The following is a 22,064-nucleotide window of genomic DNA, read 5'->3' as shown; positions in this document are numbered from 1 at the left end:
CGGGCAAGTCAAACAATTTAACATAACTGTCATGACCTACTACATAGGGTTTGTCTTTATAAATTTATTTCTCGTGGAATAATACTAATAATGCCAATATCGCTGTTTGATCAGGATATTGACCTATCAATTTCTGTTCCAAGGCAACAAATTTTCATTTACTCCAATCAGCCATTTCAAAGTACATTCCTTAGGCACAAAGGTGAACAGATACAACTATGGATGCAGCAGGCAAAATGCTACCCATTTCCCTGGATAAATGACTTAAATTTCATATTCTTTACTGGGTAACTGAAGTTACCCTTGAGCAGAGCATTTCTAATTCCTGATTTATTCTCTTCTCACTCATAGCTATTCAATTATAGTAGGATTTTTTTAATGCACATTATCTCTAAGGAAAATATGTTATCTGGAAGACGCATCCTAGAAAAAGTTGTATCAACTTTCAGAGCATTAAAAAGCTAGGGTCCGTAATCCATAAATTCCATGGACCCTTTATATGATCAACATATTCAAGCAATTCATGAAGAGAAGTGTATGCAGGAAAGTGTTACAATATGCTTTTTAAAAATGGAATTTTCAGAATACTTTAAAAAAGTAATACTTACGTGCAGGTCTCTGGACAGTGTGACATTGCTCATATCAATGGCTCGGGGGCTATAACCATGCGCAGCATCAACAGAAACCTAAATAATTTATGTGAAAATGATAGAGTCTAATTAAAAAACCCAGGGGAGAGAGACTTAAGACAAATTTTAGAAATACAGGACAAGTAAACTTTCAAACGTAATGTTTCCTCCGATGAAACTGGCAAGTATCTGTACGTACATACTTCACGAGCATATAAATTAAATTGTATTTGGGTATCTGATAATTTCAGTTTATGACTGAATAATACATCCCAACATTTCAGGAATGGCCCCTCCCAAAAACTAATGATCAGAATTCAACATATTGTGCAATGGATCCAAGATTCTTTTTTGTTTGTTTGTTCTTTTGTTGTAATGTTTATTTATTTTTGAGAGAGTGAGAGTCAGGGAGGGGCAGAAAGAGAGAGGGAGACAAAGAATCCAAAGCAGGCTCCAGGCTCTGAGCTGTCAGCACAGAGCCTGACCCATGAGCAGCAACATCATGACCAGAATTGAAGTCAAATGCTTACCCGAGTGACCATACAGGTACCCTTATTTATTCATTTGGAGAGACAGAAAACATGAGTGGAGATGGGAAGAAAGAGAGAGAATCCCAGGCAGGTTCCATGCTGGCAGCACGGAGCCCAACACGGGGCTCGATCCCACAAACTGTGAGATCATGACCTGAGCCAAAATCAAGAGGTGGAAGCTCAACCAACTGAATCACCCAGGTGCCCCTGTATCCAGGATTCTGAAACATTACCTTAGTCAAAGGCTCGCTGTATTCTTCAGTTTCTTACAGACTCTAATTGGCTACAATGAAATTTACTCTTCCTCAGGCAAACAGTAATTAATCAAAGAGGGCAATTTATGAATGTCTCAATGGGCCAAATGTGAAGATAAAATACAACCAACTCTTCCAAAGAACACCATACAGTCGTCAATGATTTACAAAGTTATCTCCAGTAACAATCAGACTTAGTTTCTGAATTTTGGCTTTTGAAAAAACGAAACATCTTCTCATCAACCATAACATTTCATGCACTGTCTCGAGCTCTCAATACATTCCTCACAATGTATATGTTATATAACAGTGTTTAATAGAAATAAGCTATGGTTCATGCTTTAAATCTAAAGCTCTATCTTAATATATTCTAGCATGTATTTATATTACATTTCATATGTACAGTCTCCTGTTAGACACGTATAAGCCAAAAAATAAAAATAAAAATAAAATGCACACTATAGCTCATGTCTGTGTTTTTAGAAAAGAGAGGCTAACGTTATGTTACCATTAATAATGGACTCATGGGCTATTCTCAACCTATTGGTTAGTTTTGACTGAACCCTGGCTTTTGAGCCTTCGCCACTGCTCAGTACCATCTAATAATGGAATGTTTAATGAAATCACATTTTTTCCCTCTTTTAAATTAAATATTCCTAAAAGGAAATTTGAAACTTAAAGAACACTAGTGACTTACCCAAGGTCACAGAGCTAAAAATCTGAGCTGGCAGGATTCCAACTCAAGCTATCTGATGCCTTGGCCACTTCCCTCTCCCTATCACCTCCTATGGCCTCAACATATTGCAGTGTATTTCTTTCCCCACAAATCTAATAAAACTGTCCTCTCAAGTGTTATCAGTTTCCAAGCTGCTACACAAGGCTTCTTTCCAGCTGCCATCAAGGCAGTCCATCTAGATTTGACCCCAGGAATCACTGCTCTCCAGCCCTTCATTTCATGAACTCCAGGAAACCACCCTCCTGTCTCTGTGCTCAACTTCTCTTGACTCCATTTCCTCAGATTCCTTCTTTGGCAACTCTTCTATCCATTACCTGAAGATCTCCCACATTTGTTGGCTCATGGCCCCTTTCCTCCATCTTCAAAGCCAGCAACACTGCACCTCTTTGGCCATTTTTTGGAAGTCACATTTCCCTTACCCAAAGCCAGAGCAGTTATTCCACTCTTAAGGATTCTTGAGATTATACTGGACTCGCTGATAATTCAGTATAATCTCCCCCGTCTCAAGGTCTTCAGCCTTGATCACACTGGCCAAGCCCAAGTAAAGTCACACTTCCACAGATTCCAGCAACTGGGGATCATCTTTGAAAGCCGTAATTCTGCCTAACACAACATCCATAATCAAATTCATTGTTCCCTCCTTGCCATCTCCGAGCAAGTAGCCATCTCAGCGCTCCCTACCTTTCCTCATATAAACACCCACCTGGCATTCCAGCCCGGATCCGTGGTGACCACCTTTGATTACTCCTCCTCCTCTGCAATCATATATCAGGCAGTCACAGAACTCTGTCTTTTCTACTTTAAAAATCCCTCCGGGATACGTCCACTTCCCTCCATCTCCACTCTCTCCATTCTAATTCAGATATTTAACATTTGTCTTGTTTTGAGGGATGTCTATGGTGTCCTCCCAAGGAATCTGTCTTTCTGCCTTCCATATCCTCCTTCTCTAATTCATTCTCCACTCTGTTGTCAGAACTGTATTTCCAAAATATTTATTTTGTTATTCTCTAAACTCTTCCACTGTATGGGAAAAATCTGTGGGCGTGGGCTGAGCCTTATTGGTCGTAATGTTCCCAGAGGCCGTGGCACAAGCCAGACTTCGCCAACACTACAATGATAAAGTGATTCCTAATCTCACAGACATGATGGCAAACCTAGGTCTTAAAACTGATAAATAAACAATATTAGACTCTCTGTAAATTGAATAAATGAATAAAATGGAGTTGGTATCAATAACTTTATTTGTTCCTAAAATAAAATTCTCAGTATTTCATATCCTCTTTGACTATGTCTAACTATTTATCATTTTAGCTTTAGATTAAGTTACTGAGGCTGGGTTAAAGAATGTGAAGTTGATGCCTGTTTGGTCAGGGACAGATTCTATTTATATTTTTCATTACCTATTTCTCTCCTTCATATACAGAGAAATCAAAAGAGCGGCCAAGGCTGCTATAATTTCAAGTTGCCCGAAACATGCACCATTTCCGAACGAGGGGCTTGAACGTTAATGTAATTAACTCCAGTGGTTTTAGCAACAGTAACGGCCCCCACGTGCATGGTTATGCGCAAGGCAGGCAGATTATGTCTTTTGTTCTTTAGAACAACTCTAAAAGGTAGAGGTCACTTTTCACCATTTCAAAAGGAGAAGAAAATTTCAGAAGAATTATTTCAAAAGTCATAGAAAATGGCAGCATCAAGTTTTGAAAGTAATTCCGTCAGAGTCCAAAGAACTTCACTAATTTCTCAAAATTGTTCCCAACATTCCACGTGATTTGATTTCTGAGACACCCCCACCTTTCTCCTGGCTACCCAGCTCCAACTCACTCAGCACCAATATATACACACACTTCCTTCATCTCCCTGACATGTATCAGGCGTCACTCCCACCTTACTGCTGCTGCACTCCTTGGGACATTCTTCCCCCAACTCCGTGTAATTCCCTCGCCTTTTTCAAATCTCTATTCGTCTTCTCAGTGAAATCCACTCTGACGACCGTGTATAAAACTGCAACTCATCCACAAATGTTACCCAACCCCCTCCCTCTGCACTCCCAGTCTGCCTTTCCATGCTGTTTTCTTGTTTCTGTAGTATGAATCGTATTTTTACATAGTACATAATTTCCTCATATCTGCTGCTTACTTTCCCTACAAGAATGTAATCTCCATGAGAGCACAGAGCTTTGTCTATTTTGTCCACTGATCTGCCTGAAAAGCTAAGAATAATGACTGGAACACAACAGGTGCTCAATAAAGAATCCGTTGAAGGAATGAATGAAATTTTGTTTTGTCCTAGCTTGCGTTTTAGTTCTAGGTGGTCACACTTTCCAAAAGTTTCATTCCCATCTCTCTCTTCATCCCGGGTTATAAAATTACTTTTCATTTGTTTAAATAGTTTATATCCTGTATTTGCAATACTGAAAAACAGATAAATAGGAACTTGCAATTTGGGGACAAGTAAGTAATGGTTAAGAACTTGTGGAATGTGCCTGAAATTGTCAGAAACGCCCTCCTTCCATGCTGTCTTTGCCAAGAGGCCTACTTAGGCCCCCTCTCTAATCAGTATCTCCTCACTTTTTCCTATCTGTACTTCTATATATTCTATATCCTATGAAGTTGTTATTGGCCACGCCCAAGCCCTTATGGTATCTTGCATATGCAAATTACAAAACCCTAATGGAGCAGTAAACTTCCTAAAATCAGGACTCATGTCTTCCTGTGGTGTTCAAAGCAAACAAAAAACATTAAAATTGTTATTGATCCACATAAAATAATAATGGTAATAATTAAGTATAATATTTATTGAAATATAGGCCAGTTACTCTTTTTTTTTTTTTTCAACGTTTTTTGTTTTTTTTTAATTTATTTTTGGGACAGAGAGAGACAGAGCATGAACGGGGAGGGGCAGAGAGAGAGGGAGACACAATCGGAAACAGGCTCCAGGCTCCGAGCCATCAGCCCAGAGCCTGACGTGGGGCTCGAACTCACGGACCGCGAGATTGTGACCTGGCTGAAGTCGGACGCTTAACCGACTTCGCCACCCAGGCGCCCCAGCCAGTTACTCTTTTAGGTGACTCATGAGCCCTCAGAATAATCTTTTAAAATAGATGCTTCATTTGCTTCATTTTAAAGATGAGAAAACCGTAACACAGAGAAGTTAACCAGTTTGCCGAGCTCACACAGCTACGTGGTGGTAAGGCCAGGATTTCAACGTAGGCAGGCTATGCCAGACCTCGCTCGGTTAAATCCAGGCTGCTTCTGCCTTGCAGAGGGAGAGCTGAGCCCCATGTGAAAGGAAGCTGAGACAATTCAGCTCCAAAATCACATCGACCAGTGACCTCTCTCAATTCACCCATTTATATTCCTTACTATAAACTGATGCTATAAAAAGCGTTCCTTAGTTTATCCAAAAGAGCCTCTCTATTGCATAATAGAAAATATCTTTATAAGCTTTCTGGGAAACCAGCAACGGAGAGAAAAGAAAAGACATTAAAAAGTTTGGCACGATGATACCTGAAAAAGATGACAGAACTACAAGATTAGTGATTAAGGAATAATATACGTTAACATTTCAAGTAATGTTGCTTTCTGCTTAAAGAATCTCTGAATAAAAGTAATGACAAGATTATAAATATATTGGTGGCATCGACTGGAATTTGCTCTCCATTTCTGATACTGAGAGAAATATTCTTTCTTTACTACTAATAGGTCAATGCACTACAAACGCAAAAACACTCTTATCTACCATGCAATGCTCTCTGGCATTAAAAATATTTAAATAATAGCAGTAACAATAAGAGTTATCATTTACTAAAAAGAAAAAAAAATGGGGGTGTTAACATTTACTCAAACAGATCAAGTAACATGCCTGATGGTACATTTCTAAAAAGTCTCGGTCTACCTCCAGATACTTCGTCCTTCATCTATGCACTGTGCCTCTGGCATACTGAAATCACACAGGAGATATAACAACGCACATCATATGTCACACATGTATGACGTCCCTCTAAAACCAGTAAGGACTAAGACATGGTTCTATGAGTCTCGGTTGATAGAATCTATCGAGAGCTTAAAGTCCCCAGAGAACAATATTACGAGACAAGCAAGGAGTAAGGAAGACAGGGAATAAATACAACGCATGCAATTTTAAGTCAGGGGACACAATCCTGCTGTTACGGGCAGTGGGAGAATCTACCTTCTTGTTCTGGGCACAGCTTAAATCACCCCCATTAGACAGTAATTTTTTTTGGATTTCCTGTCCAATTTAGAGGGGAAAAAAGAATAATTCCACCCTCTGCACTCTGCACCACCTGGTACACACCACGAGTCGAAAACTTCCTGTACTATGTTGAAGTAGGTCTAACCTGCCTGTCTCTGACACCACATTGTGAGTTTTTGGCCCTTATCACCTTCATGTTCCTATCATCTACCGGAGGGTTTGTGCTCAGTATGTGCTGAAACAGATTAAAACAAAATGTAACCTAGTCAGAAATGTGTGCGTACATGATAAAAAGGTAAAATATGCTTTTATGGCTTCCACCCACATGATACTTACTTAAGAGAATTTAATGTACAACATGCCCAAATCCGAACTCAATCTATTTCAAATATGAAACATGGGAAACACATGCTATGAATGCCCTTATTTTCTTTAAAAAACGGCAATAATACACATGATATTTTGTGCGAACCGAACATAGTAGCCCTAGCAGTCTGGAAAAGGGAAATGACAGGTTTGGCTCCCAGGAGAGATGAAAGGGCCACAGGTAATAGTTAGCATTTGCTCCCCACCTTGAACTCCAGGTTCTTCAGGCTGAGGCTGTGCCGCATCTTGAGCACTGACGCCCCACAGCCAGCACCTTGCTAAGTTGATTGGATTTCCTTGATGTGACCCACTAGCAAGGTGCTCTCTGAATTCTTTTTTTTTTGTGTGTGTCTATTTATTTATTTTTGAGAGAGAGATAGGGTGTGAGCAGGGGAGGTGCAGAGAGAGGGGGAGATAGAGAATCCATAGCAGGTTCTGCACTGTCAGCACAGAGCCTGATGCGGGTCTTGAACTCATGAACCATGAGATCATGACCGGAGATGAAGTAGGACGCTTAACCGACTGAGCCATGCAGGTGCTCCTCTCTGAATTCTTGCTCTGCCTGTATGGTTGCATATATTGCCTTTGAAAAGCTGACAGGTGGTCAAGCTCACTGTGTGGACCATTCGTCTGGGTTCTAGATCAGGATCACTGTCTGACGATCCCACTGTTCCCTAAGAAACCAACCTTCAGTTCTTTCTCGAAAGGAGAAGAGAACTCTGCAGACAATCTCACTGTACGTAAGGCTTCATCAGTAAAATGTCAAGACCTCACCATTGGGCACTCCTTTAGAGATTAACCAGGAGAAGCATCACCTGATAAACTCCAGTTTTAACCAAGACTTAACTTCACTTAAAAAGAAACATGGTTTTTCCTCTTCTAAAACATTCTGTTAGTCTTCGTAATTTTCCAATTTATTTGTTTTGGAAAACCCACTAATTAAATAAAAGATTCAAATGATTGTGAAACAACATAAGCTGTGCATTCACCGATGTGTTCTTACCTGGCTTGTCTGAGAAATACGACGAGAACGGTTGTAGAGGGCCATGCTGTCTCCCTCCCGTGTTCTCTCAACCCTCCAACCCCATGCCAGCATGGTTTTTAAAGATTCTTTGATTGGCCAGCGATAAATTTCTTTTTCCTAGAGACAAAAAGGAAGAGGAAAAAAAAAAAGGGAGGTGCATGGAATCCAAATAAAAAATCTGAAATAGACTACCTTCACTTCACTTAAAAAAAAAGAAGACTGGCATTATTTATTTAGAAATGAAAAAGGAAAGTAAAAATTCTGAAAAGCACAGGGTGAGCTGAGATCTAATTTGGCTAATGCTACAAAGAGGGATTTCAGCGTATTATTTCGTTGGAGGTTAGTTTTCTTTAGTTTCCCAGCTTCTGATATTTTAGATAGAAACTAAAAAGGAGAAACAGTGTCAGATTATATGAACCATGAGTGCAGGCTTTTCTACCATCTGAATGCACAGATGAGAAAAACTCTTCCTCCATAAGCACCAAGCTAAAAAAGTCCTTTTCACTTCATTTGTCAAGATATTGATTCCCCCCCCCGCAAAGAAGTAAAATACATGCAAAATTATAAGTAATAATCATTGTAAATATTACTTCTTTATCCCTCATCAAGAAACTCCTTAGCACGTAAGAATATTTTCTAAAGACCTTAAAAATATTGAGGAGGAAAAAAATATCAAAAAGGAACAGAAGAATATTAAGTAGAGAAGAACCTATTAAATGCTCATAGAAATAGGAATAGAGGAAAAAAAGACAAAAGATTAAAATTAAAAATTGCAACCTTTAAATAAAGGTTTTTTAAAAAGCATATGTAAATAAAGAAAACATTTTAATAAGAAATTACATAATAAAGAAAAAAATTCAAAATAAATTAAAACTGTATAACAAAAAAGAAAGAAACCTCACCTTTTCAGATAATAGTTTATATGGCTTCATTAACGGCTGAACTTTAGACGAGTCTGAATATATTTCTCCATAAATCCATCCATTTGCCAACTTAAAAAAAAATCAAAATTGTTTTACATGCGTTAATTTTTGAGAATGTAGGTATGTATGTGTTGAAGTGTGTACTAGTAAAATAAAAATAAATCAAGATATGGGCTAAGGTTTGAATTCCACCCAGCATAAGTCAATATAAAGATTTCCATCCTAACCAGTATTATTTTGAATAATTACCGAGAACAAATCTTTCTATCCAAAGATTAAACACACCCTGAACAGATCCAGGTCTATAGTTACGTCAGTAAGCACTCCCCCGCTGAGCAAACTTCGGGGTGTGCGGCCCCCATGATGTTGATTCTGCGACATCTCGGGACCCTCCATCTGAGATGTGTATGCGAAATGCTCGTTTGAGCAGGAAAACTGGAGTGTGCTGTTTTTATTGGGAAGCTTCTCTGAATAATGCTAACTGTCTGGTCCACTCCAGTATTCAATTAACTCTCAACATGTTTGTTCCACATGATTTTGCCCTTGCAGTTCTGTACGTGTCACCGTTTCCCTATCTCATTTCATATCTGCCCATGGAATCTGAGTAACTAGACTGCAATAGCTCAGGACAGCCTTCTTGTAAATTTCCTCTCCATCACCACCAGCTTGGTACCTAATAGAGTCTTTACATAAAACAGACACTTATCTCGGACTGACTCACCTAGTAAATAAATTAGTGAACAAAGAACCACACATTCATCAACACAAAAAGAGGGTTTCTTAGGAGAAAGGGACTGATTGGCGAAGGCAAGAACTGAAATTTAATATAAAGTCTAACAGGATGATACAGAGCTGCTCCATAAACACAACACCTCGGAACCTTTGATGTTTGATTTTCACTTCGCCAACAGTACATGCTTATTTTAGATTCCCGCATCATCTCAGCTCAATTTCTCTGACAAATCTATTTCACATCTCTCAAGTTTAACCAGGCTCAACATAATGTGACTACACAGCCATAAGGTTCCTTTTAGAGAATTTCATGATATGTAGGACATGTGTCACTTAACTCATCAGCTTGCATTCTTCTGACAATACAAATAAAATATGTCAACTTGCCATGCAGTTTATTTTTAGCGACCTGCAGATCTACTTAGCAGTAAGACCTATTACAGAAGACTGGAAGGTATAAACAATCACTATTTCCGATTAATAATTTCAAGATTTCTCTAATATAAAATTACTCTTGAAGCGAAAGTTTCTTTAAAAGATTTCTGACCCACAGTCACCTTTTCTTCCTAAAGCCACTGATGATGATTATCTCCCAAACAATATGTGTTTAGAAACTGTATTTATTATTTCACTAATAGAATTTTTATTCCTAAAACTGTGCTTTTGATAAACAGATATTCTCATTCATATTGGATTACACGTATTAATGGCGGAACCAAATACAGTATTAGCAAATCGTAATTAAATATTCTTTCTTAATCTAGATACAGCTCTCACTTTAAGGTAGAAAATAGTCATGGTCAGAAATATTTGGGTGGTGGCCACTCATTGGGTACATTCAGTACTGAATGACAATGTGATACTCTGGCTTTTACCTTGTCCATTGACCATTTGTCATGAGAATGTTCAGCATATTTGTTAATGAAGTATTCCAACTTCTCAGGAATTGTAATGCTATGAGAAAAATAAAGAAAAAAAGCTTGATTTTTACAGGATTTATGGGAAATCATACCAGTAATTTACTCACAGCTTATGATTGCTTAAATCCCACTTGATGCATAACTGTTAAAAAATCATTTTAACATAGTATTGCTTTTCCCTAGTGCAGGAATAATATATAAATCAAGCCGGTAATGTGCTTATCTGCTCATCTTGTATTAATTCATAACTTATTATGTCTTCATAGAAGTTGTATATATTAAAAATTATATATAATATAATTAAAATATATTCAAAGACGAGGATAATCAATCATACAAAAAAAATTTTTTTAAACCTGAATCAAGATATGGTTAGATTTAATGAGCTTAAAGACATACTTCCCTTCCATATTCATTCTTTTAAGTTATTCTCCCTTTTTGACTTAAGTCTCTTCTGCAACAACTATAGGTAGGTAAAAGATCTCCTGAAATCTGACCGGTGACACTTTTTCAATGTACTAAAATTTTAAATTAATGTCATACGACTAGAGATGTGTTAATGATTTTAAATTTTGTGGTCTACATATAACATTCTACTATTACTATGGACTATAGCGAAAAGTAACTACTCATGCTCTGTGATCTTGATAACATTTATTCTCGATTCCTTTCATATTTAACATTTGATCTCTTCAACAGATGATAAGGGCATGCAACTGATGACCAAGTCCAACTATGAGACTTGGGAATATCAAATAGATCAATGAACGGAAAATCAAATATATATATAATTCCATTCACTCATGCATATAACTTATTAACACAATTACCATTGATAACTGACTTCTAAATAAAACCTAGCATAATGAGATGGTTTACTGTTCTTGTGCAACAATGTTATCAGTCAGGAATTGAACTATATGACCCAGAAATACTTAAGAAACAATATATAAAAATCACAAAGATGTAGCAATGATTGATATCACTAAGTAAACCTAGTCTGGTAAGAAGGCCCCAAAGGGGTAAGCCTAGGTAAATGAATACACATGCCCGACAGCTGTTAATCAGTTAGATCTAATTAATCAACACCAAGACCACCACATGTTCTGATGTTATTTTAAAATCGTGGATTATATCACGTTAGCAAGCCACAAACTTACCCATGTAGGAACTGAATATGTGATATTTTGGTTTACTTACATTGGAAGAGAAACAAAGGATCAATCACATAAGCCAAATACTGGGGGGTAGAGTCTTTTCTCACGGGACTGTCATCAAATACCAAACATGCAAATTTAAGGCATTATCAAACTAATGGCATACCACTTGGGTTGAATTTTTGATCTGTTATGGAAGCTAAACCAGCTGGGGGGCCACCCAGAAGCCTGAAAGTTGAACTCCCAAGCCAATTCGGATGCCGTGGATGAGAACTACCACTGACTGCCTTGCTAACACCATAATCTTGCGGAGTCACCACGGAATCGATAAGATAATGTGGCATGGAGAGTCAGCTTTCCTCGCAAATGGGAAACCATGGTCCTACTCAAAGACAGTAACAACAAAAATGCTGAGACTCCAAACACCTGAAGTACTGAGACATCCCGTTTGTAAAAACAATTTACGCAACTGAGTACGGGTAAGCAGTTTTATGTGACGGAACATTTGATCTGTGGTTAAGGCTGTCACGTTGCATTCTAACAGCATGCTACATTTTCCACATATATTCTCATTTGATAGTCCCTGGAATCTCATGCTGTGCTTTATGATGCTGAACACCAGGTGCTACCCCTTAGACGCTGCTGACATGTAGCAGTGACTCCCTGCAGCTGACAGAACAGCTCTGCCCTGCCGGGATCACCCCCAGTCACAGATGCGCTACAGAGGCTGGCTGCAATTAATAAACACTTGGGGTAAATTTTCAGCTACAAATATAGCTGATATCCTTTCTTGATTCTCATTACCGCAGATACTATCATGTGGTCACACACACAGAATCCGGGTTATGTGACGTAGCCTAGAAGGTACATCGTTATCTACTTCTGACATGTGTATGATCATTATTATCACCACTGTTCATTCTGTCAAGTAAAGGGACCCCTACCAAAAGGATACCAATTCAAAGGGGGCATGGATTAGAGAAAGTTCACATTAGTACCTTATTCAATTTCAGACTTCACACATCATTTACAATAAAAATCTGCTGCAATAGAAAGAGTCCATACTTTGAGGTATCAACAGGTTGTGGGTTAAAGTTCCCTTCAGAATCCATTGATGACTGTTTTTCCATCATACTGACATAATTTGACTCCATGTAGTCTGGAGGCAAAGCTCCCGCAACGGCACTCAGGCAAGGCAGTGCCAGTTTGAAAAGTTCTTGTTCATATTTCTGGGAAGAAATGGAGGACCAAAACAAAACACCAAAAGCCTGGGTTACTGTTGAGCAAAAGTCGTCAGAATGATCGCCGTGGCTGGCACAGCGCTGTCAGAGAAGATCGGAATTACCCCCAGGCTAACGTAACTCCCTCGCAGACTCTTCCTCTAGCAAATGGAAAGTATATGTAGCCTGAAATCCCATCAAACGTGAGACAGGCTGAAGTCAGAGTTACTGAGTTGCTGCTTAAGAAGAATACAAACTCTGCTTCTCTAAGAGGTTTTCTCCAATATTTGAAATGAAATATACTCAGATATTCTAAATGTATAACATGTCTTTACAACTGAAACATAAATTCAGTAGATGAATAGCATAACTATAGAATACCGCCGTACCATATTATAAAGGCTATACTTGAAAAATAAAGGAACATTCCAGAGAGTGAGAAATTTTAACTGATCTGTATCATATACAAAGGTATGAAAAATAAAATTCTAAACCGAGAAAGAAATTCTATAGGGAATATGCACAGTCAAAATTTCTGGGAAGGGGTATTTGTATATTAATCACATAACTAATTAAATTAGTATTTATGAATTTTTAATTTTTTAAAGTTTATTATTATTATTATTATTATTATTTTGAGAGAGAGAGTGTGAGCAGGGGAGGTGCAGAGGATCTGAAGCGGGCTCTACGCTGACAGCAGAGAGCTCCCTGTGGGGCTCGAACTCGCAAACTGTGAGATCATGACCTGAGCTGAAGTTGGACGCTCAACTGACTGAGCCACCCAGGCACCCCAGTATTTACAGATGTTTCAAAAAATAGAAAATAATATTTATTTAAAAATTATCTCACTTCAAGTGTTCAATTGTAAGTTAATGCTGTAAGTTCCTCTAAAAATACCTTCAACATTTGCAATTCGGTAACAGAAAGCATCAAGATGTAGCTTCCAACTGTAATCACAGATGAACTTGACTCTATTATGTAGCAAACTTCTGGATATCCTGCTCTGGTTGTCTAATAATGTCCACCTGGGAATTCAAGCTGATTTCGATTAATAATTTTAGCAGAAGCATACAAAGCATGCTGTTCTGATTTTTCTCTGAAATACTATCCCCTTCCAGCCTTCTGAAAATATCTGAACTATCCATTATAAATATGTCAAGTGTTAGGGAATGTCACATATAGAAAGCAACACTGAATGGAGTGACTTTAATCTCCATAGCAGCAAAGTGGGAAAAGTCAGGAAGGCCACTGGAATATTATAATTTTATGAGGCTGCATATTTTTATACGTGATAAGATTTTGTCATGGTTTTAAGGTCAGGGTGACTAGGGAGGGTTTGAGTCCAGGTAAGTCCAAATGCGCCAAAACTTGGAGCGCCTGGGTGGCTCAGTCGGTTAAGTGGCCAATTCTTGATTTCAGCTCAGGTCAAGATCTCACGGTCTGTGAGTCTGAGTTCCGCATAAGGCTCTCGGGTCTCAGTACAGAGCCCACTTTGGACCCTCTGTCTCCCTCTCTCTCTGCCCCTCCCGTGCTTGTGCGCTCTCTCTCTCTCTCAAAAATAAACATTTTTTTTTAAATGCACCAAAACTCAACCATGTTCATAATTTCCTAAAATGCTTAGCCATTTTAAATTCTGATGGTGTTATGGTCACAAGGACCATGCTACCATAATAATTAAGAAAACTCGGTATCAATTACATTCTCAAAATATGTTGTATGTTAGAAAAATGAAAAAAAAAACTACACAAGTCTTAATAAGTAAAGATGATATTCTACTAGGAATATTTACAACTTTTAAATTATTTTGTCACACAAAGCACACAAAATATTGAATCACCTTTTGAGACAGGGCGTCAAAAATGCCCCAAAACAACTTTCTTGATAAATGAAGTTCTTCTTCTGAGGCAGCTCCGAAGTTCCCCCACCCTCCAGGCAGGCAGTAATATTTCCAGCATCTTTCATAATGATTTGTCAGCAACTATGTGAGGAAACAATTAAATTATAAAAGTGATGACTTAAAGGTACCATTTGGATTTTTCCCATTTCCACCCATGTGACTTGACCCAAAGGCCAAGTAATAAGGTCAAAACTGCTCAATCTCCTATGAATTCTTCTGGAGAATACTATACTAGGCCTCTTTAAAATCTAACACTAATCACAGTATGAGGACCAAATACCCAGGTTTACGAACAAACCATCTAGAACAGTAGTCTTTATGAGAGTGTTTGGTTACTAATGTATGCTTGAGTCCTATATATTAGATGGCATCATTTACTCACAGTTTCATGAATCACCATCCCCTGGATGTGCACATCTACACTTAGTGACAGGATTGACCTCAGGGTAACCCAGAGGCACAAGTAAATATCTCTAGGATACAGCACCAGAAATGTACATTCTAAGGGAAATCTACCTCTCAATATTTTTGCTTCCTTTTGCCAATCCTTAATCACCACACTTCAGGCTTTGCTTCAAGCTTGAACATCCCAAACTACTCCATTTCAGTAATCTCCTTATCTATATTTCTCTGGTGGTTATAGATGCAACGTATTATCTTTCTGAGTATCTATGTTGCTTCTTACATTTTCATCTATGCATATTTTGTTTGTTTAGGACTAAACTGAATTTAAAGACAAGGATAGAATCTTCAAATTATTTGGTAGCTCTTTGGATAGTTCATTTTTGATCTATAAACTAACAAATATTCACAACTACTTGCTGAATTAATGAAATGATCTTTATGAATCAGCGATAAGTTTTTGGACTCTTTTCTGTAACTAAGAAGGGAAACAGATTGATAAGGATTATTGTTATTAAAACAAACTACATGTTGGGGCACCTGGGTGCTCAGTTGGTTGAGCGGCCAACTCTTAATTTCGGCTCAGGTCATGATCCTAGGGTCATGGGACTGAGCCCGGTAGTGGGCTCGATGCTGGGTATGGAGCGTCCTTAAGATTCTCTGTGTCTCCCTCTGCCCCTCTCCCGCATGTGCTCTCTCTTTCTAAAAAAAAAACTTAAGGGGTGCCTGGGTGGCTCAGTCGGTTAAGAGTCCAACTTTGGTTCAGGTCATGATCTCATGGCCTGTGAGTTCAAGCCCTGCATCGGGCTCTGGGCTGACAGCTAGGAGCCTGGAGCCTACTTCGGATTCTGTGTCTTCCTCTCTCCCTGCCCCTCCCCTGCTTGTGCTCTATCTCTCAAAAATAAATAAACATTAAAAAATATTTTTTAAAAATAAAAAAACTTAGAAAACAAACAAAAAATGACATCTCTTACTACAGAAATACTTCTATTATGGTCTCCCCTTCAATTACAAAATACACACACATATAATTTAGAAATCTCAAATGATGAAATATTGAGACCTAATGTGTTTCGATTAACTTGGAAATATCTATAAGGTAAAAGAGTTTATCACATAAAGTAATACTGTCTCTTTTTTCAGGTACCTTCCAGCTCATTTATATCAAGAAAATTTTGCATGGCAAAGGGTCTCTAGATGATAAAAAATGTAAAAATGGGATTGGGGGCAAGGATACAATTTATTTTACATAATTAATTAATTTATATAAATTTATTAAACCAAAATCAATTTTTCATGGAGAAAGATTGCATTTGCTAAATATCAAGGGATGGTGAGAGTAACAGCAGTTCAAAAAATAGACGTATTAATATCTCAAACTTCTTTTTCCACCACTCTTACTGGGTGGCCACAAGGAAAAACGATGCTTACCAGATGACAGTGCAGAGTGGTCCCCTATAAAACAGTCCATTGCGTGACTATGACCTCCACCCATTGCCATGCTATTAGACGTACTAGGACACATCGAATATTCTAATGCTAAGTCCTGACTGAGACACTAGATGACAGAAAAATATTCCCAGGTCAGTAAGACACTATGAGACTAGATCATTCATGAACAGAATAATGAAGCTGGGCAGAGAAAGTGTCAGTGATTTTTCCATATTGGTGACAAACTCTAACTACATACAGAAGTTGTCTTTGAACTCTATGAAATTACACTTGGAAACTGTCATGAAATTACCAACTTAGAAAATGGTTCAAAAGCCTGCTCTTTATCCCTTGAGGTTGCTAAGATTTTAGGCCACATCTACCACCATGTTTTCCAGACTTAACGATACCTTAGTGCATTGTTTCCTTGTTGCCCATCTTTTTTCCCAGTGATTTCTCTTTCCATTCACCTAAAGGAAATCAATCTTGGAAATCCTATGATATTTTATTACTTGTTTTATTGTGATATACACATTTCTCAAATTTATATGTCCCTTTTCAAGAATTGGAAGAAAATTTCCTCATCAAAAATCAAACATGGCGTTTCTAAGAGCTGTACATATTGTAAGAGGAGCAAAGTCAGAGGACTCAGTAATCAACTAACTATAAACATTTCCTATCCTTACCTTAAGAGGCATCTTCGCATGTTCATTTAATAATGGGACATCAAACACTAATCTTCGGAGCAAGTGCTGCATCATAGAAGGTCTCAATTGGCTGGTGGAACAAAGTTCATTTAAATAATGAAGGGAAATGTGTCTAAACTAAGTAAATAGTTCATTAGACTAAATTATATATGCCAAGAACCTCTCTTCAGATGGTGGTTAATTAGGTGCCCCAATCCAAAGATCAACAAAAGGCTACACAACTATACAAAAGGTTACATCCCAACTCATCTCTACTCCCTAGATCTGAAGAGCATTCCTTAGAGATGGCCCTCTTTTCTCCTCCTTCACTTTCCCACCATTCACAGTGGCGGACCCTAATGCTTCCTGAGACCCTTCCTCCAGAAATACTTCTTTCTCCACTCTACTGGGTGGGAATGGTCTTCAGTGACTGAATTAGAAGCAAAAAGAAGAAGAAGTATCCCAACAGGAGGGAGAAAAAAAAGGCAGAGACAAATTTTGCCAGAGGTGGAAGGGAACAAAAATCAACATACAGTGAACGTCTACTATGTGGGGTCATCCTGAATGTTTCACTTTGTTTAATATTTAGATAAACTCTATGAGGTAGGTATTTTGATTTCATTTTTACAGAATTTGAAGGTCAGGGGAGCTACAGACAGAACCTCCTAATTTTTCACCTCCTTCAGTCCCATCTGGCTTCTAAGCCATACATACACTTTACTGTGAGTGCAAACTTTTCTTCATCAGTGGACTGCCGAGCCACGTGCTTTCACCCACTCTTGAAATCAGAAAGGAGCCATCACCCCAGCTAGGGGGCTTGAGAAATTGTCATGTTAGCTGTCAGAACTCCAACAGGGGAAGGTATGCTCTGGTTTTCACAATAAGACATTTGAACACTTCGATTTACAGGAAGTGGTTTTCTAGGCTGGAGGAAATAAAGTCAGCCTTCATGATTGCCACACATAAGTAATGCTTTAATATTATACTATATCATTTTTTATATATTTAAGAAGTCTCTTTTTTCTTTTCTCTTCTGGAAAAGGAGTTAAAATCATCACACATAGTCAAAAGGGGAGAATCTATTAATCTTACACTACGGTGGCCAGAGACTCCTCACACAGTCACCCTACCCACCAACATCCAGAATAGTAAAATTGATCCAGCACTGTATCCAATGGCCAGATACCCTAGAGAGGCTTGGAGGAACACTCCAGAACTTGACGAGGAGCAAGGGTGCTCTGATAAGACTCAGACCTTGGGTACAGGCGACTACCTACAGTGAATTAATTTTTTGATACAGAAATTGTTTCCAAAATTCGTAACTATTTGTCAAGGTCCATATAGTAAATGCTCTTCCTTAAAGGAGAAGAAACTGGATTCGGAGTTGGCCTCCCACTTACCCACAAATGGAGAGCAAACAAACTTCTATGGAATCCCGCTGAGCTTTGGTAAGTGAGCAGCCCTTTGAAAGTCTGTACACAGTGTGCAGTAACGAGTCAATGAGAGAAGCGTGGTGTTCTGTGCCCGCAAAAAGAGGGGCACACCTTGTTAACAAAGGCAACACGGCTGTGCAAAGGTACCGATTGAGGGCCAGGGCCATGTCTGTGGCACTCAAAGCAGCCTAAAAAGAAATCGTGAGAGTAGAAAGTCATTTGTGTTTGGCAGTAGACAACTCTCAAAGGGATGAACATGTTGACATGTAATTTCATTATCTAGAAAATGACAAATACAGTGAAACCTGGGTTTGTGAGCATAATTCATTCTGGAAACATGCTTGTAATCCAAAGCACTCATATATCAAACCGAATTTCAAGACCCATTGGCTCAGGTGGGATCATGTGACGTCTGGCGTCACGTGCGACTCGTATTAGAAGACATCGCTCGCTGATCAAGTTAAAATTCATTAGAAATGTTTGCTCGTCTTGCAGAACACTCATAGAACAAGTTACTCGCAATCCAAGGTGTTACAGTATATGAAAAGTGAAGATGTATTCCTCAGTTATACCTTTAAATGTGGTTCATATGATTTTTTTTTACCACTAGTAACAATCAACTTTCGATTGCTCACAAACAGATAAAAATGAAGTGATGTCTATAGTGATCTCTACCTCCTCAAGAAGCCCAAGAGGCTCACATTCTATAATAAAATATCAATGGTAAGATGAGTGTCAGTTGAAGACGCTAATGATATCCAAGAATGTGAGTACTTTACTAGGGGAGGAAAAACAGAAAGAAGCTTATTCCCATAACAAATCTCATGTTCAAAAATTCTTCCATAATTCTACTTAATAACGTTTACAGTTTTGCTCCTGTCTGTCAGAATCGATAGTGGAAGGTTCACTGTCTTCTTGTGTTCTCGACTATCCTATTAGGTTCAGAATTACATGTGAACACCCCCAACAAAGAAAAAAGAAAATTCAATGTATTTTTAGGAGTCTCCTCTGAAGACTTTCATGAAAAAGCTGTTACCACCTCAAGATCTGGTTTTCTCTGGAATCAAAAAGACCCACTTAATTGAGAAAAGGAGGTATTATAACTATCGAAATGACATTTAGAGCTTCAGCTTACTCTACAATGCTTCAAACAGGAGAGTATTTACACCAGGAATGACAGATTCTCAGTACGGGCCACAGGAGGCACAGGGAACATTACAGCCTTATCTATGCTTTAAATATTATAATGATGATATTATATTATAATGATGATATATTGTAATGATGATATTATATTATAATGATGATATTATATTGTAATGATATTATATTATAATGATGATATTATATTATAATATTATATTGCAATGATGATATATTATAATGATGATATTATATTACAATGATGATACTATATTGTAATGATGACATTATGTTATAATTATGATATTATATTATAATATAGTATCCTTGTAAGTATTATAAGGATGATACTGTTATTGGCACAACTCAACAGTGTCCATTAAACATTCTTAATACTGTAACTGCTTTCATTGAGAAGCATGATTGTTTCAGCCAACCTCCCAAATCAGGGTTACTATCTTCCGTGGTACCTGATCAGAATTCTTATCTTAATCCTGAGGTTGTAAGTATTCCCCACTGTTCAATGAATTCCTTAGGATACAGTCTATTTTATGTTTACCCACTGCCGGCTTAAAAGTATAATTGGTACTCAATAGACATTTGGTGACAATAAATAAACGAATGAATACATCTATGGAGAATAAGCCAGAGGAATTGAGAATGTTCATCGTTAAAATCATTACCGTATCTAAAGAAGCAGCAGCCCGGAGATCAGGCAGAAAGCCAACCTCGAGAAGATGGAGGAGGAAATCTTGAACCTCAATGCCATAGACCCTGTCAAGGAACAAAACCATGGCTGCCTTGTGATCTGGGCAAAACCCCGCAGACATGTCAGGCTCCACCACATTCCCATCTAAAAGAGAGAAGGTGACATGTTGTTGTTAATGGACAGATTACGAATGGCTTCTCTCCAGCCTTCTCACATTCAAGTAAAATTATCAGTTGAATGTTTTTTTGTCCTTCTATCCACAAGCAAGTGCTAGGAACTGGCCTAAGAATTACCACAGGGCAATGTAAATTCAAGGTCATTCGAAATGTGATTTGGGCATATCTATTTGTTAGCTGCGTATTTGATTCCATACACAGCATTATGCTAGACAATGTGAAAGAAACAAAAAGGCATCCCAAATCTACACTGTGAAAACTAGTAAATACCATAACAAGTTAAACTGCAAAGTTTTCACTGTTTTCAAAAAATCAGTGTTTTCAGAAACACTAATAACACTCATGCATCCCTGAGAGCCTCTTTTAAACACTAATAACACTCATGCATCCCCATGTGATAATCATGGTTCATTTACATATTTATGGCTTGGACAAAATGATGCAACTCTATGAATCAGTTGGACTGTCAAATGAAATACGTTTCATGAATCATAATAGCATTTAACAACACTTAAGACATATTTGAGAATCAGATTATTTTCTCTATTAATAGTCACTATTTGATGCCTGTATAGATCAGGGAATCTCATTAGAATTCCATAGATCCACACACTGGGAATCACTGAGATATGGAATTAGGGGATTATGTGCCAATTTAAAAAACTGGAGGACAGATCTGCTTCCTGTTTGGCCATGTGGTAATTATGCCAAATAACATCCTGCTACTGATAATACACTATGAGAATCTACAAAGACTATCACAGAATCATTAATATTGATACAATGTTGAAAAAACAAGGATCCAGGGAAGAGGTTACATGACCACAATCATCCTGAAAAAATAAAGTCACAACTTGTTTGTTTTCATTCATAATTAATGAATGGATTTCATATCTGAATTGTGAAAATAAACAAGTAACAATGTTTTCAGGGACATTATATTAAAGGCTAATACCAAATAGCTTCCATTCCTTATTAAATGATAATAATACCCATATACCTACTACTTTCCTTCCTATCATTAAAATAATGGGAATAACAGCTTGTTTGTGGTGTTAGGCGCTATGCCAGGAAAGTTACAGACACCATTCGATAACAATTTTCACAAGCACACTGTGAGGCTGGTATTCTTAGCTACATTTAACAGATGACCACTGACCTTTAAGGAAGTTAAATAACTTGCCCAGGGTTGTACACCTAGTAATTGGCAAAGTTAGATTTAAACCAAGAAAATCAGCTTTCAAATCCAACCAAAACTGATTTAATCCTTAATGTTAAATCAGTATGTTATATTTTTTAATTAAAAATCCATATGAAATTCCAGTCCAGTTTAATTCTCCTAAAAAATTGCATGATAGGGAATTCAAATTTATAAGATTCTATGATTTTTTTAAAAATTCTTTTAATGTTTATTTATTTTTGAGAGAGACAGACAGAAAATGTGCAGGGGAGGAGCAGAGAGAGAGGGAGACACAGAATCC

General features: G+C 37.8%; 1 protein-coding gene across 9 annotated transcripts in view; it reads right to left on the bottom strand.

Moving 5' to 3' along the window:
- Positions 1-22,064, bottom strand: part of RYR2 (ryanodine receptor 2) — a 756,877-nt gene that overhangs the window by 174,254 nt on the left and 560,559 nt on the right. For all 9 annotated transcript variants that reach the window (XM_053910232.1, XM_053910224.1, XM_053910226.1 and 6 more), the window contains 9 exons: positions 20,382-20,551; positions 18,523-18,743; positions 17,123-17,213; positions 14,544-14,684; positions 12,552-12,715; positions 10,285-10,363; positions 8,657-8,746; positions 7,734-7,871; positions 609-686 (listed from right to left, as the gene is read on the bottom strand). In XM_053910232.1, coding sequence (XP_053766207.1) covers positions 609-686; positions 7,734-7,871; positions 8,657-8,746; positions 10,285-10,363; positions 12,552-12,715; positions 14,544-14,684; positions 17,123-17,213; positions 18,523-18,743; positions 20,382-20,551 — 1,172 coding nt within the window. The remainder of the gene's footprint in view (positions 1-608; positions 687-7,733; positions 7,872-8,656; positions 8,747-10,284; positions 10,364-12,551; positions 12,716-14,543; positions 14,685-17,122; positions 17,214-18,522; positions 18,744-20,381; positions 20,552-22,064) is intronic.

The sequence above is a fragment of the Panthera pardus genome, unplaced genomic scaffold, assembly GCF_024362965.1.
Source record: "Panthera pardus isolate Hobbes unplaced genomic scaffold, ASM2436296v1 HiC_scaffold_22, whole genome shotgun sequence".
Lineage (NCBI taxonomy): Eukaryota > Metazoa > Chordata > Mammalia > Carnivora > Felidae > Panthera > Panthera pardus.
The sequence above is the reverse complement of the archived record's forward strand: the minus strand, read 5'-3'. Positions and strand labels throughout refer to the sequence as shown.